The 15160-nt window shown below is 40.0% G+C and overlaps 1 protein-coding gene across 1 annotated transcript; it reads right to left on the bottom strand.

Moving 5' to 3' along the window:
• Positions 1-1846: 1846 nt before the first annotated feature.
• On the bottom strand, positions 1847-14456 carry LOC111259923 (staphylococcal nuclease domain-containing protein 1). The gene is made up of 6 exons (XM_022832313.2): positions 12369-14456; positions 8465-8557; positions 8091-8309; positions 7696-7769; positions 5304-7302; positions 1847-5065 (listed from the first exon to the last, which is right to left on the bottom strand). Exons 1-6 carry the CDS (start codon positions 12426-12428, stop codon positions 4862-4864), a joined length of 2649 nt encoding a protein of 882 aa, XP_022688048.1. The 5' UTR covers positions 12429-14456; the 3' UTR covers positions 1847-4861.
• Positions 14457-15160: the final 704 nt, after the last annotated feature.

Raw genomic sequence — 15160 nt, 5'->3', positions numbered from 1 at the left:
TTGTTTAAGTATGTGTCTATGTATGAATGTGTTTGTGTGTGTGTGCACGTCAGACGAATGTGAGAAAATGCAATAAAGAGAAAAAGGCTGGTAGTAAATGGGTGTGTGTCGTGCTGGCTAGCGGGCAAATAGATGACTGCTCTTTTTACAATAGCTGGCTGGGAACTGCAGATGTTTCGCCCGCACTGGTCGCGCCAGTGGCCCCCCTTTGGGCCCTTACTCCTTCTCCACATGTTTCCCTGCATGGCTCACCGTACCCCTAGGCCTCCTGCATACCCAACCGAAGCTTCACACTCCTTGTCTCAAAGGGCCTATCTGTTTCGTGTCTTCGCTGCCGTTTGTAAAGTAGCTAAGCAGGTACTAATAGGTCAAGGAACAAACAGCAGCAGCGATAAGAGTAACAGTACGCCAGATGCAGGTTCGCTCGCATAGGCGGCGGGATGCAAGCTAGCGTCGGACGACGCCCTCTTCCGTCGGCTCCAGAGAAAAAAGATGCCTTGATATTTACAAGCTGAAGCACTTCGCCACCGAGCGAGCAGCCACTAATCCGATGGCCCATTAAATGACCGATTTGAACATTATTATATCGATTATTATATCGATAACGATTATATCTACGTGCGTAGCAAATTGACAACTCGTTCGCTGGTTTTAACTACTGTTGTTTGATACCGATAATTTTTTGTGTCGTAGAGGACTTAACCCTAAAAGAAGATAGTACGATACGCTCGCCTATCAAATGTTGATGATTTGCATATCTTTAAAAAGTAACCGTTCCGATAGCTAAAAAATCCAGCTCTCGTAACTCTGCAACGACTTAACGGATTGGGGCTTGCGTTGGAAAAAAATCAACATGCCACCTTCACAAGTTTGTTTCCCGGGGCAAGACAGCACAAAAAAACTTTGTTTTAATTAAAATAATAGTAGAAGGAAAAAGCCGCCTGTTATCTGGCTGACCAATTTCATCAACGATGATGAATTTTCTTGCCGCCAAAGTATCCAATACGACCAATAAATCAACACAAGGAGTAATATAACGAATACAACGCAGAACGCTGTGATAAATTATACATGTTAACATAATAGATTAAAAAAAAAACTAGTAGCGGATAAAAAGGCACACAAAAGGAATTAATTTAAGAATAGACCTATAAGTGCGATGTGATATCGATATTTAATAAAACTACCATCTTTCGAATTTCAGGGTTATTTCTCTGATGAAATTAGTCAGATAAAGCACGGCTTTACCCTCTGCTATACTGAATACATATTTTGCTAAAACTAAATTTATTTCGTGCGATGTTGTCCCAGAAAACAAACTTATGAAGATAACGTCATGTCCCCGTACGTGATTCCCAAAGGCGAATCCGTGAGAAAAGACTTATACTGAAATACTGCGTAAACCATGGTGGGCTCCAGGCAGAAGATGTTATCGAGCAGTTTTGCTTTAAAATACAAACCGTTAATTCTACTGTCAACACTGTTTTTTCAATAGATAAAAATTAAATTATTAAGACGATAATGGAATAGCGCAGAAATACAGAATGCAAACAGTATCGGGGATATTTTGAAGCATGAGGCAGAAAACTACATAGAGGAAGCCAGAGTAGGAAAATAAGGATTATGCAGACAGACGAACGGGCTTAGTGCAATAGATCTGAATTTGTTTTAGGTTAGATTAGAAAAATAACATGATGCATATTCAATATCTGCACGTTCAGCGCGAACCATACGAGAGCAATGATTGTGAATGAGTGTATCACATTATTAATAAGTGAATTACATTAACAAACGATAAAATGTTTATTTAATGATTAATAATTCATGCAATAAATTGTGCTTCAAATAAAAACATCGGCAAAATTTATTAAATCAGTCAATATTGTTTCTTCTATAGAATTCAATTTTTGTTGCACGTTTATTCATAATAAACATGGTCGTCATCCCTTTTAGGGGTAATAAAATATCCCTCTTTCTTCTTGTTTGCCCTCGGTCTTCCTTCTGTAATTATGATAGTTTTACTTGCTGTTACTGTTATCTATGAAAATGTCCGCCAATTACGTCCGTTCGTATCTCTATAAATCTCAAATCCACTCACAATATATATAAGGCGAATTACATATATATATAAGAACAAGAGAAGAACAAATAATCTCTAAACGTCCCGGTTGATAGAAAAAAATGGAAAAACAGCTAACATATCTGAAAGTGATCTATTGCGAAAAACCAGCCCAGCAAAGTATCTGAATTGTTTGCACGACAATGTATATATATAATGTTGACAAAAAACAAAGGGTCATGTTGTTATTTTTTAATTTCCTTCCCATATTTCTTCCTTGATTTCAGTCTCAATTTCCTAACCTTTCATAAAATACATATAAAATTGCATTGTGCCTATTCTTCAACCTCCACTAAATTCACATACATTGCCACTGGTTCCATTCAGACGATCTTCAGCCCAATGTTATCGATCATATTTTTCATCGATGTTATATATCACTGGCTGACATCATAACTTATTTCTGCTACAGATTGATTGCACCCCACCTATTTGTCTGTTGTTATATTATCTTTTAAAATCCTGCGAATACGATGTTGTTTCATTTATAGCTGAGCGGTTTGAAAACCTCGAGAGCTGTTAAACACAAGGAACCAGCCAAGAAGCACGTCAGATACTAATTAGATATTTAACAAATTGGTATGCCATTAGTATGTTGTGCGAAAATTTTTTTATCAATTATATCGTTTCACATGGATAGACGCAATCGTTAGTGATTCACTCAATGCAAAATCCTGCTTATGGCTTAGAAAGACTACTTCGATGCCGCCGCATATAAACCCTTAATATTGTCGTAATCATACTATAATAATCATAGCATTGAGGAATTCATAGAAATTCTCCGATTCGAAAAAATAATTTATCAGTTCCTGAGTAGCAATAACAGTATTATTATCGAGAAATCTATTTATACAATATTGGCAGCATGTTTTCCTGCCCGACAATTAAAGTTGTCTTTCAAGTATGTTATACGAAAAATGTGACATGAATTTTCAATACTATGACGCCATTCGTTCTATTTTAACTGTCACTTGATTCTCTCATGTTCGGAAGTTCGTCCTACTCAATGTAGGACGAAAATGATAGTTGTGGTAGTAACAGTAGCTCTTATCGTTTAAACTTGTGATTAATTATTCATTCAATATAGATGCAACTGTCACTAGGCATTAACACCTAACCTCTATTTCTATTTAAGTTCTATTAGTATTGGCTCTATCTTTATTATCAATTAACGCTATCTGTTTCAATCTATTGTATATTCTTCAGAACTTAGCACAAGACCTAGCTCCCACCCCATTTCTTATTTCAATCATTTACACGGTGCGTTCGTCAGTTCCGAGGCCTTCTTTCGCACCCTTCAATGAGCTATTTAGAGAACACATGACATGCTAGGAGTCACACAATGTAAGAAAAGCATAATATCTTTCGCGGCTGCTGTTTCAACTACTACGGTGTTGGCCATTTGCGCATTCGGCACAGTGAAGACTAACAACCTTAGTATTGGGCATGTATGACTCAAAAGGAAATTGGAACTGCCGGTTCTATGTTAACACTGCGATGCTATTACAATGACGTATCAGTTCATCGTTCTTTCAACAATCGCGCACTGAACTCGCTCGTTACACTTAAACAATCAACGTCTAATGAATTTTTTTTTTATTAATTATTATACTCCGGACTACAAGATTTCATTTGATACTACCTGATAATATTATCTGATGCCGCCATTTTGTGACTACTACTCAATTCGCTAGCATTTGTGATAGTGGCAGGTTAGATACGACTGCCGGCATTAAGATCATCGCCGATCGTTTACCCAGAATGAATGTGCCCGCCCATCAGAATCTTGAAGAAGATGGAATTATCCTATACACCCGTCCTTATGAAAATAGCTGTAGTACAACATTAATAATAGTTCTCATTGCATCGAGGCCGTCATTGTGATCAACAACAACAACAACAATTAATTTTCGTGAGCAACCCGCCCAACCCCTATTGGCAGTCACACCTGATCTGCTTTTACGCTTATTCTGTGACGGAATCATTAAACAATGTACGTTTACCACTTTGTGGTCCTCAGAAATGGTTCCTTGGACAGAGGAAACAAAATGATATGCTACGCTTCGTTAAGTCCGGTTGAAACGGTAGATTTAAGGTAATTAACCAGAACGTAAAGCGCATTGCAACAAACTTGTTCTCTCTGTTAGTTTTGATTTTATGTATTCGTTGCCATTTTCAATATTAATCTGCTACTGCTGCTACAACTATAGTTAGAACGCACCATAAACACGTGCTTGACACGCGAGTTAACAAATGCTGTTGTGGGTTACGACGATTTTCATTGGATTCAACAACGTGTTAATTATAGCGCAATCAAAAGGTAAAGCATTAATTCTTTTAATTAAATGGCGTTGAACGGCGAACTTGAATTCGTACAATCCATTTTTTTCTGCGGTGCAGGAGCTTGACTATGAAGCAGAATCATCCCGACTTCGACGAAATTAGTTTTTGCTGGTTGTTGTTGGTGCCCGAGGCAGTTTCTCTTTTGTTTGATGTTTTTTTCGCTACACGATCTCCGTTAATGGAAATGGAATTATAACTCGAAAACCGACGAGCAAGGAAATATCCGTACGTCCACTTAATTTGCACTTTTTTCCTGCTATTCAGTAAATGATGTCACGTTAATGAACAAAGCTGGCCATCCCATGTTTCCGCTCCAGCTGGATCTTCTTAGAGCTGATGTACCAGTGGTAATTTCCACTCTTCGCCCATTGACGATGCGGTTTTTGCTTGCGAAGACATCTAAGACCGGTCATCTTCATCGTCGCGAGCGTCTCCGTACTCCCATAGGTTAAGATGTTCGTTCTTAGCCTTGTCCATGGCCTCTTGGTATTCTTTGCAGATTTCCGCGTATCGCTCACCACGGCGAGGCTCGAAGAACGCGTAGCCGTCAGCGATTAGCTCACGTCCAACGTCTGAATCGTCTACATGAAGAGTCACGTATTGCTGTAAGTAGAAATGGGAACCAGGAAAATCATACAACGTACATTACTAAACATCATTACTAAAAACTAAGACATTTTAGACGATAGACCAATCATCTTGGAGCTAGCACTTACCTTGTAAATCAAACAAGAAAATTCGACTTCGAAATAAGATACCTCGCTTTCAAACATTACGTGCAGATCGGCAATATCCACTTAAAACGTAATACCGTAAAAGCAGTTTCTTTTTCAATACGTACCTCCCCTTGGATGCTATACTCAACGTTCATTTTAACCTCGCCTTTGACATTTTTTGCGAACACCTTTCGGGCAGCAAGTACCTCTTCTTCATCCTTGGGCATCTTAACAAACGCTAGGTTTACAAGATGAGCTACATCTGGTGTAGTGGCGCAGAACGCTGGAAGACGCTGCAATTGATTTGGCGGGCACTCGCCTCGATTTCCGTAGTCCACGTATAGGAGATCGGCCTTTTTTGGTGATAACTTCTCGATCTTAACTCGGTACCAATTGCCATCGCTAAACTTAGCAGCAGCGCGCTCCCCTCGCTTAAAAGGACCTGCAATCGAGGTATTCTTGAGCTCTTCCTGAAGCTTGTCATGCATTTCGAGGAACTTCTCCCGATCGTTGGTGTATTGCACATAGAACTTGGTCACTTCAGATGTAATTTCGGAAACGTGAACCGTCTTGAAATCGACCGTACGTTCAGACTTTTGATCTTCACGAGCCTCTTCGATCAGTTCTTCGGTTTCCTCCTTTACTTCCTCGACGTAGTTTTTCCACAAACGAAGTCTTTCTTTTTTTGCCAGCTCCTCGGCATTGCAAAGATCTTTATAATAATGAAGTTTTTCGGCAGAATAATGATGGACTGTCGCCAAACCCACCTTAACTAGTTCAACTGCCAGGTTTTTCCCCGCAATGGTTGCCTTCCCAATCATGGCGCCATTTTTGTCTTGGCTTTCCACCTCCATATTAATTTCGTGCTGTAGGCACTGATCCTTCGTGAACATGAGCGCATCATCCCCAAATGGATCTCCGCCTATTCTAGACTGACCATTCTGGTCAAGTCTGCTAGCACGCGGGCACTGGATGCCATTAAGAAGAAAGGGGAAAATGCACGCGTGCTTGGCACAGTACACTCTTAAACGAGAGCCCGATGAAACAAACTCGACGATGCCTTCAAGTGGATTGCTCCGTTGAAGACTACTGAAGTATTGTTTTGATTTGATCGGTTCGCCCTGCAAATCAACCACCTTCATAGGCTCCGGATCCTTTTTGGCGTAAAGGCCAACGCCGCTCTTCTGAGCCGTGTTTTCTGCTTTCTGCAATTCCAAGTAATAAGGCGAGCGCTGGTCGTTATCTTGCCGATATCGGATGACACTGGCAAGGCCCTTAGCAACCAACTGTTCAGCAATATTTTTTCCACCAATGGTTACTGTACAGCATACCTTCTCGGGGTATAGGTCGCTCTTTGGTTGGATGAAGTCCGTCTGAACTTGGACATTTTTGCCAATAAGCGCCTTCCGCAAAAACTCACGAGCTTCGAATAAGAGCGGCTGCTGGAACATCTTCTGGGCCATGGTTAGCTTGCCCGGTGCATAGGCCACTTGGGTCTCCTTTCTAGGCGGCCGAATCGAAGAAATGAAGATTTTTTTTAGATTGTTGCTTGAATCTTTAATAACGAGCATATCGGCAGCGATTACTTCAACAACCTTGGCCGTCGACTGGCTCCTATCAGCCTTGACTGTCTCCTTGTAGTTTTTCCAGATTCCTTTTCTTTCCTGTTTGGCAGTGCTTTCTGCCGCTCGAAGTTCCTCAACGTATTCAGGTTCCATTGATAGCAAAGACCAATCCTGAGTCTGAGCTAAGCCATTTATGAGTACCAACTTAACAATATCGAAGTCTGGATGTTTTACCCGACCGAACAATTGGCCATTACTGCCAGCACTATCTAGTTGCAACTGGATCCCCGACGCGTGCAGCAAACCACATTCGAGAAAGTAGATTGCTCGAGGCCTAATTCCACTTTCATCTGATGGGCCACGAATTCCTGCCAGCATTACTGTCAGATAATAGTAGACTCCACCAAGCTCAACGTACGCACGAATGCCGGCCGCACTGGGGTGTATGCCTTCAACGATAGCGTCGAGCGGTTTGCCTTTGTAGCTGTCGACAAAACCTGCAACATCCTTAACCGCCCATTCAATTTCGCGAACTTTCGTGGATTTGTTATCAGACCATCTAAAAACCAAAGGAATTCAAAGCCATGATTATATTCAAAAACGCCACGCGTTAATCTGTCATAACATCTATGTTTTCTAAATGAATTATTAGCTTTGTTTGGCTGCCCTACACAAATAATGAATAGCCAGTAACAACTCACGTACGAAAAATACGTATACATTGACCAAACCTAATGCCCTGCCCTTAATCGTTTATACGCTTGGCCTTGAAAAACTACGGACGTCTGACTTGCACAGATGCACACGTGGAACATCATAAATGACAATCAAAAACGTACACAACCAACAAGGCACGCTATCTTTCAGTGCGTGAGTGGTGATCGCATTAAAGAGAAATAACACTATTTTGTTTATTGAAGACAATGTTTATAACACGATTGATATTACTCACATGCCAAGCTTCGCAGTTCTGGCCTGCTCCTGAAGCTCCTTAAGTCTTTCATATCGTTCGTTTTTCTTGTTTACCTAGAATACACAGAAAAGCATAGATACAGATTATACCTAGGAACAGAAAATTCACAATATAGAATCGAATCGTTCTATCCAACAGGATATAACTAGACATACTATAAAAATACAAATTGCATACATTACTAATGCTAGTCTCTATGTATAGAGAACGTTTGTTAGAAACCATTCCCATTCATTTAATGAAAACATTCGGTATTAAAGCAACTTATTAAATTCGAACTGGGTGCGAAGTGGCATCGACTAACAGTTTCGTAAATATAAGTGTTTAGTATTTCCAATTAGAATACGCGATCCACGTACAGAAGGGATACGAACCTCCTTTACTGAGGCGAAACCGCGAGCCACGGCCATTTCATTAAGGGATTCTCCCTCCGTAGAGTGACCCTTGAATATGTAAGCGAATACTGATTTAGCAGCTTTGTGTTCGACTTCTGCGGTAACTTCTGTCTTAATAAACTCCTTACGAAGAACTTCACGGCACTCCCATCCCATGGGCTCGTCATGTTGATTCATATCATTAGTATAGATTGCCACCTAAAAGAAAAAAGCAGGCATTTCGACGGAGTGAAAATCCTGTGTCTATACATATCTAGGGTATTTGAAATGATCGCAGATTAAATAACATCCGTGGCAAAAGGTCGATAAACATTCGATTAAGATCAAACGTATTACTGGAACCAAAGGCATACCTTTGGAGCGACTAAATTCGCGAGGTGGACCACCCTCTCATGTGGCACTTTATTTTTAAAATATTGCAAGACAAAAGTGTCCGCCGAAGTCACCTGCAATGCAATACGAATTAATTTAATGACTGAAAGCGTAATACAAACTAGATATGTTTAATAGTCTTTTTTATCCTGCTCACTATAAACTCACATGGAAATCCTACGAAGTTCTAGTGAAAAGCGTATTCATTATTTGTGAATAAAACTGAGTTTAATATTTCATCTTGTAGACCAGTTCAATAAAAGTTCCAAAGAGGCACTTGATTTCGACAAGCCGGTATCAACAACGATGATATCACTTCCAAGTTGCAATAGACAAGTTATTTTTCGCGGAAAGTCAAGTCACACATCTATTTAACCAGTTATAATTGAGTTACGTCTATTACTTGTTTAGATCATGTATAACTAGTGTCTAGGAGATTCTCCATCCTTTCAAAATAATAAACTCAAGAGGCAACAACAGTGACGGTTCAACTCCTCTACTTTACTTCCAATTATTTTTCATTTTTTCATCGAAATCTACATGATACCAGTTAATGTAAATTGAACAGCTCGTAGTTTTCACAACTTGACATGATGCAGAACACATCCCCTAACAATACCGCATGAAGAATAAGTTGTTGCATTTACGTCCTGGTAACCTTTTTGTGACGATACTTTTCTTAAAATGCGGTCAAACCTAGGATAACTGAATTGCGTATACTGAACGATGAACGTTACCCTATCCGTGACTGCTGCGTTTAGGGTCTAATGACAGATGTAGACTTTATAAACCGTGTTCAAAAATTAATTTTGTCCACGTCGTGAAAAGCCTCACTTTCATTTTTCATCCCCACTCGGTCACTTCCACACACCGTCATTGAATTAAATAACTCCATATAAGAACGCACTGAGCAATGTGGGACAAAACACACCAAACTGCCCATTGAAAGGTTATCCTGCGTGAATTACCCATGATAAATAACTGCATTAGAGAACGTCATAAGTTTGTTAGTAAACAGCAGAATGACGGAACAAGACGGTCGTCTTATCAAAACGGCTTTATTGGCAAACAAACCCTGCCTCGGCCAATGATTGTGCAAACTTGTATTTACGAGGATTTTACTTGTGCGGTCTTGGTTTACAGTATAAATCTCGCCAACTTTGTACGCCTAGTGACAAGTTTTCCATTCCGAACGACACCGAATCGACACGAACGACTGACGTAAATTTATACACAAACACAGATACTAATAGATATTTGAATAATAGAGTCGAGAAAATAAAATTTGCTGTAAGCTTTTATGAGGTGTCATAGAGATGTGTATAACAACTGAATGGAAGGGCACCTGATGGTCTGATGCACTTCACTTCAACGTGATCTCAACGTCTGTTGTAAAAGCATTTTGAGTCGATTGAGTAGCAACAATAGCAGAAACTACACTCCAATTAAGAACCTGGAGGTAGGATTTCATTATGCGATGGCATACCGGTGATGCACCGACGGGGTCAGTGAACTTGGCCATCACCCCAGAACCTCTCTCAATTTTACTCTTAAAGCTCCGAAATTAATAATGAGATGACATATGTAAAAAAAGGCCACGTTTTACACGATTTAAAATGGAACGCCACTATTACAATGCTTTTACATTGTCAGCAATCATGAAAGAAAATGAGCAATACCGTGAAATGTGTTTAAAGTCACGACCAACCTCCCACAAAATGAGCAAAAAAAATGTGAATAGCTCTGATGGCTTTCGCGACAATTATTTTTAGGATGTAAATTTGAACCATAAGGTTGCTCTGACAGGAGTTGGCATGACACATATTTAACACCGAAACGACAAATCGTTCCCGTCATGGTTTAGTAGCAATGTCTTCGCCTGCTAAATTTAGAAACAGGTGATGCGGTCGAGGTTTTAAATTGTATGTTGACACCTCACATCGAGTAGGAAGCCAATAGTTAAAGTAGTGCTTAACATAATCAGTAGCACATATAAGATTAGAAACATTTTAGAAACACAGATCTCTGGCTATTTTGATATTAAATAAGCCGAGAATAACCAAAGAAGTCCTGTGCAAATTATTATCTACATTACAGTAATAGAATATCACCTCCAGTTCACAAAAATACAAACTCACGTCGAATGCGCGACAAATATTAAATGTTTAAAATAATATTTGAATCAGTCCTGAATCGAGATCCAAGCATAGGTAGTCTAGGATTTAATGGGTAAGATCCCATAATTCCGGACAAATACCTTGGCAGTTAACCCTGGTCTGCATAATGCACTGTTCAGTAGCCTCCTTCAGAAACAATTAATCGCTGATAAACGGAATGAATGTCCACCTAAAACACAAAAACTTTAACACTAACGCTAAATACTGCTATTAAAGGTTTAGCGTTCATAAAATTTCAAAGATTCGTACTGCGCAAACACTTGCCATTCAGTACCACTCAATAACCTGGGATGCTCATAGCACAATCTAAATATGAGGTCAGATGCTGATGTTTCTAATTTTCTTATAATGTTATGTAGACTTTGCGAGTGTTATTTTATATGCAAGTAAGCTTCAAGACAGGACACATAAAATTCGTCTGAGATGTTAACAGTCTACTCAAGCTTATTACGAAATGAGAATGCTTTCCCTATTTAATTGTATTTGTCGTTTGATTATTGTAAAAAAATGAAAAGTAATTATGAATAGGGTTCTGACATCTCTGTGGACACGTTATATAATTAGAGCATGTAATTTTAGAAGGCGTATATTAACCATCTTATAAAATTATTGCGTTCCGACGTACTGTGCTATTGCCATAACGATTATCCATACGAAGACTTTGCCATGCGTTACTAGAGATCAACTTTCAAAGTTCAACAAAGAGCTGTTATTATGGTTTACTCAACATCACACGCCCTTTACCAAAAGTCAAAGTCTTTTCTTAAAAGGGAACATATAGCCACGTACCCACGAAGCCACCGGTATGGTGGCGACATCTTCGATGATAGCGCCTCTACTGTATGTCATACCAACCAGAAGTTATTCTGCCAGAAAATGTATATTGTCGCTAACACTCAGCTGTCGCTTTTATGATTAGCCTCGTCATTACCGTTTAGGTTTTTTTATAAGGTTTGCCAGCTTATAGGGGGCTGAAAACGAGTAAACCGACAATACCGAGTAGTGGGGTATTATGACTGCACTCATTTTCTTATAACCCGGACTTTTACTGAAAGGTCGAAATGTGTTCATTTCTATATTCGAAGCTGGACATGCTGGTTAGAAGACAAACTGGCTACGTCTGCGCCATTACGAAAGAAAAGAAGGAAGAGGATAATTAGGCTTTACCTAACACACGTGTTCTCAAGTTACTTAACCTCAATGACGTTGCTATTCTTTATAGGGGACAACTTGAGTAGCCTCTAAGTAGGGTATAGAGGTTTAAATCACAATACCCATTTTGCCCAGCTTGATGGTTAGAGCATCAAAGGTTTAGTTAAGCCCAAGCAGGCGCTAATAGCACCGTACAATTTCTCGTGATTAATTTTCATGTGATGACAATGCCATTAAAATCAATTCTACCAATATTTGTGCTCCGTATCACCATTCCTGTGAGGCAGAGTAATTTTCGCATAGGTTTTTCTGCAAAGGTATCTTTTTTGCTCCCACTGATGCTGTAATTTGTGACAATGTAATACAACGATGTAAAACTGCCCCGTCACACGTACGCAACAAAGATAATACAGTGGTTGACCCTCATGACCGTACACAGCGTGCATTTTATCCGTTTAATAGAGAGCAAACGGCAGTATTTTGATGTAAACCCATACTCCATGTGATAGATAGTATAGTATCAAATACCATCCATCACTCACACATGTGTGCTTACCTTCTTGATCGTGCCGTGGAGGAGTTCTGGGGAGGACGCAGGAGCAGCGGTATTGGCCATGATGCCCTCTTCGACTTCTCCGCACGTCGAACGTCCGGGAATAACCGTTACAGAAACGCTCGTAAATCACAGTCACCAAAGAAAAACTAATTTTCGCTTACTTCCGTTTATTTTAATCGTGCTCTTTTTCTGGATTTTTACGCAACTCGTTATTGGACCTCCGTTTGCCGGTCAGCAGCAGCTAACGTCGATCGACACGCGTTATCGTGCAGCAGCAATGCAAAATGTGTCGACCACTTGCACCGATGTATATTTCTCAGCTCCTCCTCGACTCAACATGTGCTTGCTTCCTACGACCTCGTGTCTGGTGTTTGATCTCCAAATGCGCCGCCACTAATCAGCAAATTGGTAGCAAACCACTAGATCCACTCGCATTCGTTTTGTATCGAGAACTGTGCCGGATCGAAAGCAAACAAAACAACCTTAATTCGTTTCTGCTACCAGAGTAATTAAAGTCTAAAAGAAAATTTCACAGATGTTGCCTTCGCCGTCCCGTTCAGCCCGAACAGTGAAACCTTCCAGGTGTGTCGAGCTCCTCCTTTGCTGTCTGGTATTGTCGTATAATCATACACAAACGAACCAATTCGTTCGATGCGATGATAGTGGCCCCAGTCTTCACGGCTAGTACATGCCTATACGCGAATGAATAGGAACGGCCTACGAACACTTGAGCAGGAATGAGCAAAGGTCTGTCGTGTCTTTTTCACTTCTGGGTTGGCAGACAAAATACTGCCGCTCTGCCAAGACTACCACAAAACTGTTCTTCGCCTGCCGCTATTGCTGGCACCGTTGCTGCAATGCTACCATTACACTGCCAAAGTGGCCCGCCTGCTAACTGATCCGGGCCGTCGTCGTGTTCAGCCCGGCAAAGTAGCTCTGCCGGTGATGTGGCTGATTCGAAAAGTTGCCGGGATCTTGTCCAAACGCGGCAGTATTTCGAAACAAGTAGCGCGCAAAGCATCATCAAATCAGTTGGTCGCTGACAATTCGACTCCTAGTGTGCCAGTAACATAATAGTAATCTTGGCTGGATGGCCCAAACAACGGTTGAGGCTGACTGAGTTAGTAAACGCGCTCGTACGGAGAGAGGGTATTAACGGGGTATCTGGAGCATGCATGAGATAGGGTTTCCGACTGAAGAGATATTAGTATGAACGTATGTCTGCATAGTCTGTATAGTATCTAGAAAGCCTCTGTATGTGTCCTACATGTTATTTCCAAAAGAGAAATGAAGGATTTTCGAGAACTGATAAATACCCGCGGTTCTACTTTGTTGCATAAGTTATGACTCAAGCTCGATATTTGTTATGTTTCTGAGTCGGAACACAGAAAATGTATTAATGTCGCGTACTTTGTACAAAGGGCAAACTAAAAAAAGTTTAACTTGCTATGTTATATGCCATAGCAATAAACGATTGTCCTGAATGATCATTTACTGAAAATGTCGATGCTTAATTTTTTAATCATATGTAAGCCTCGGCTGTAGCGAACGTAATGACTGAGTGGGCCGCTTCATGTTTCAATTTTATGTTTTTGTTTCAACCTTCCAGAGTTAAAACTTCCTGACGCGTAGCCTAATACGGTAAACATAGTACGTGGAGTTTTCCCAACTACTGTTCTAATTTGTGTCTGTCTTGTAACTTGTACCTTGTAACTAATTATACCTCCTTAATTTATATGTCGCCCTTACAAAATCAGTTGCTCCGAAATGAAGAACGTTTGTTGAAAACCAAATTAGTGCTAAACCTACCGACATTTCTCGTATATCTATCCCAACGGTGCACATAATTGCAACATAATGGATTCTTAAAAAAAGTCATTGTTTTTATAATTAAACGCAGTTCTTCGATGGTTTGATGGCGGTGTGACAACGTTTAAACATGTGAGTTTTTAAAAAATTTAGCAAAAGGTAGAATTGACTGTTAGTGATAAATTTTGTGTTAATAGTATTCGGTTTGGAGACGAAGTCCTTTTTAGGCACTTATTCAATTGTAAAAGATTCACAGCTTGGAATAAACTTAACATTGACTCTATTCGCTGTCAGCCCCTTTCTATTTCGTCTCATTACGTACCATTTATATCCATTCTCTCATAATAATAATGATAAATATTCAGTATCTGACGGTCATTTAAAAGAATATTGATAATTAACTTCACTGAAAATTCTTCTAGCCTAATTTATGTGAACCCTGCAAGATTTAAGGCAAAGACCCAGCGGTTCCAAATTAGCGACGTTACAGTAAACTCAGTATGTGCTCGTAGTATAACAGAATGCTCTTCATATGCTAAACAAAAGTACATATGAAGCGGGTGAAATCATTCACCAAAATCTCATTAATCACAGTATTGCATCGTTTATGACATATCGTATGTAATTGCATACTATGTGCTGCCATGATTTCATCATAGGCAAAAGTAAACGCTAAGTTTTCTCGGTTTTCTGTAGACTACCACTTGAACAAGCTGTTGGGTAATTGCTAGCCGTAGTGTTAAGCCAGATGGTGGTCGCTATCCGGACAAAAGTTTGTCCTTACGTGGCACCGCTTTAGTACGAGTGACGACGGAATCCACCTCAACTAGATAATGATTTGGCAAATATCGGTGGTTCGCTTCAAACGTCCATAGCATTTCGAGTCAGCACTACAAACTCCTGCGTCCGGACTTTCGGCAGCATTATGTATCGCATTCGCTTTATTAGACAAAGAGGGAAAGCAACTGATCAGCAACTCCTAG

The sequence above is a fragment of the Varroa jacobsoni genome, unplaced genomic scaffold (genome assembly GCF_002532875.2).
Source record: "Varroa jacobsoni isolate VJ856 unplaced genomic scaffold, vjacob_1.0 scaffold_385, whole genome shotgun sequence".
NCBI classification, from domain to species: domain Eukaryota; kingdom Metazoa; phylum Arthropoda; class Arachnida; order Mesostigmata; family Varroidae; genus Varroa; species Varroa jacobsoni.
The sequence above is the reverse complement of the archived record's forward strand: the minus strand, read 5'-3'. Positions and strand labels throughout refer to the sequence as shown.

Excerpts from the sequence above, each read along its gene's own strand:
- LOC111259923 (XM_022832313.2), bottom strand. The coding sequence starts at position 12,428 with ATGGCCAATACCGCTGCTCCTGCGTCCTCCCCAGAACTCCTCCACGGC. Across the intron at positions 7,770-8,090 it reads GTTTCGCCTCAGTAAAGGAG|GTAAACAAGAAAAACGAACG; the intron begins GTTCGTATCCCT and ends TGTGTATTCTAG. Across the intron at positions 7,303-7,695 it reads AGAACTGCGAAGCTTGGCAT|ATGGTCTGATAACAAATCCA; the intron begins GTGAGTAATATC and ends TTTGGTTTTTAG.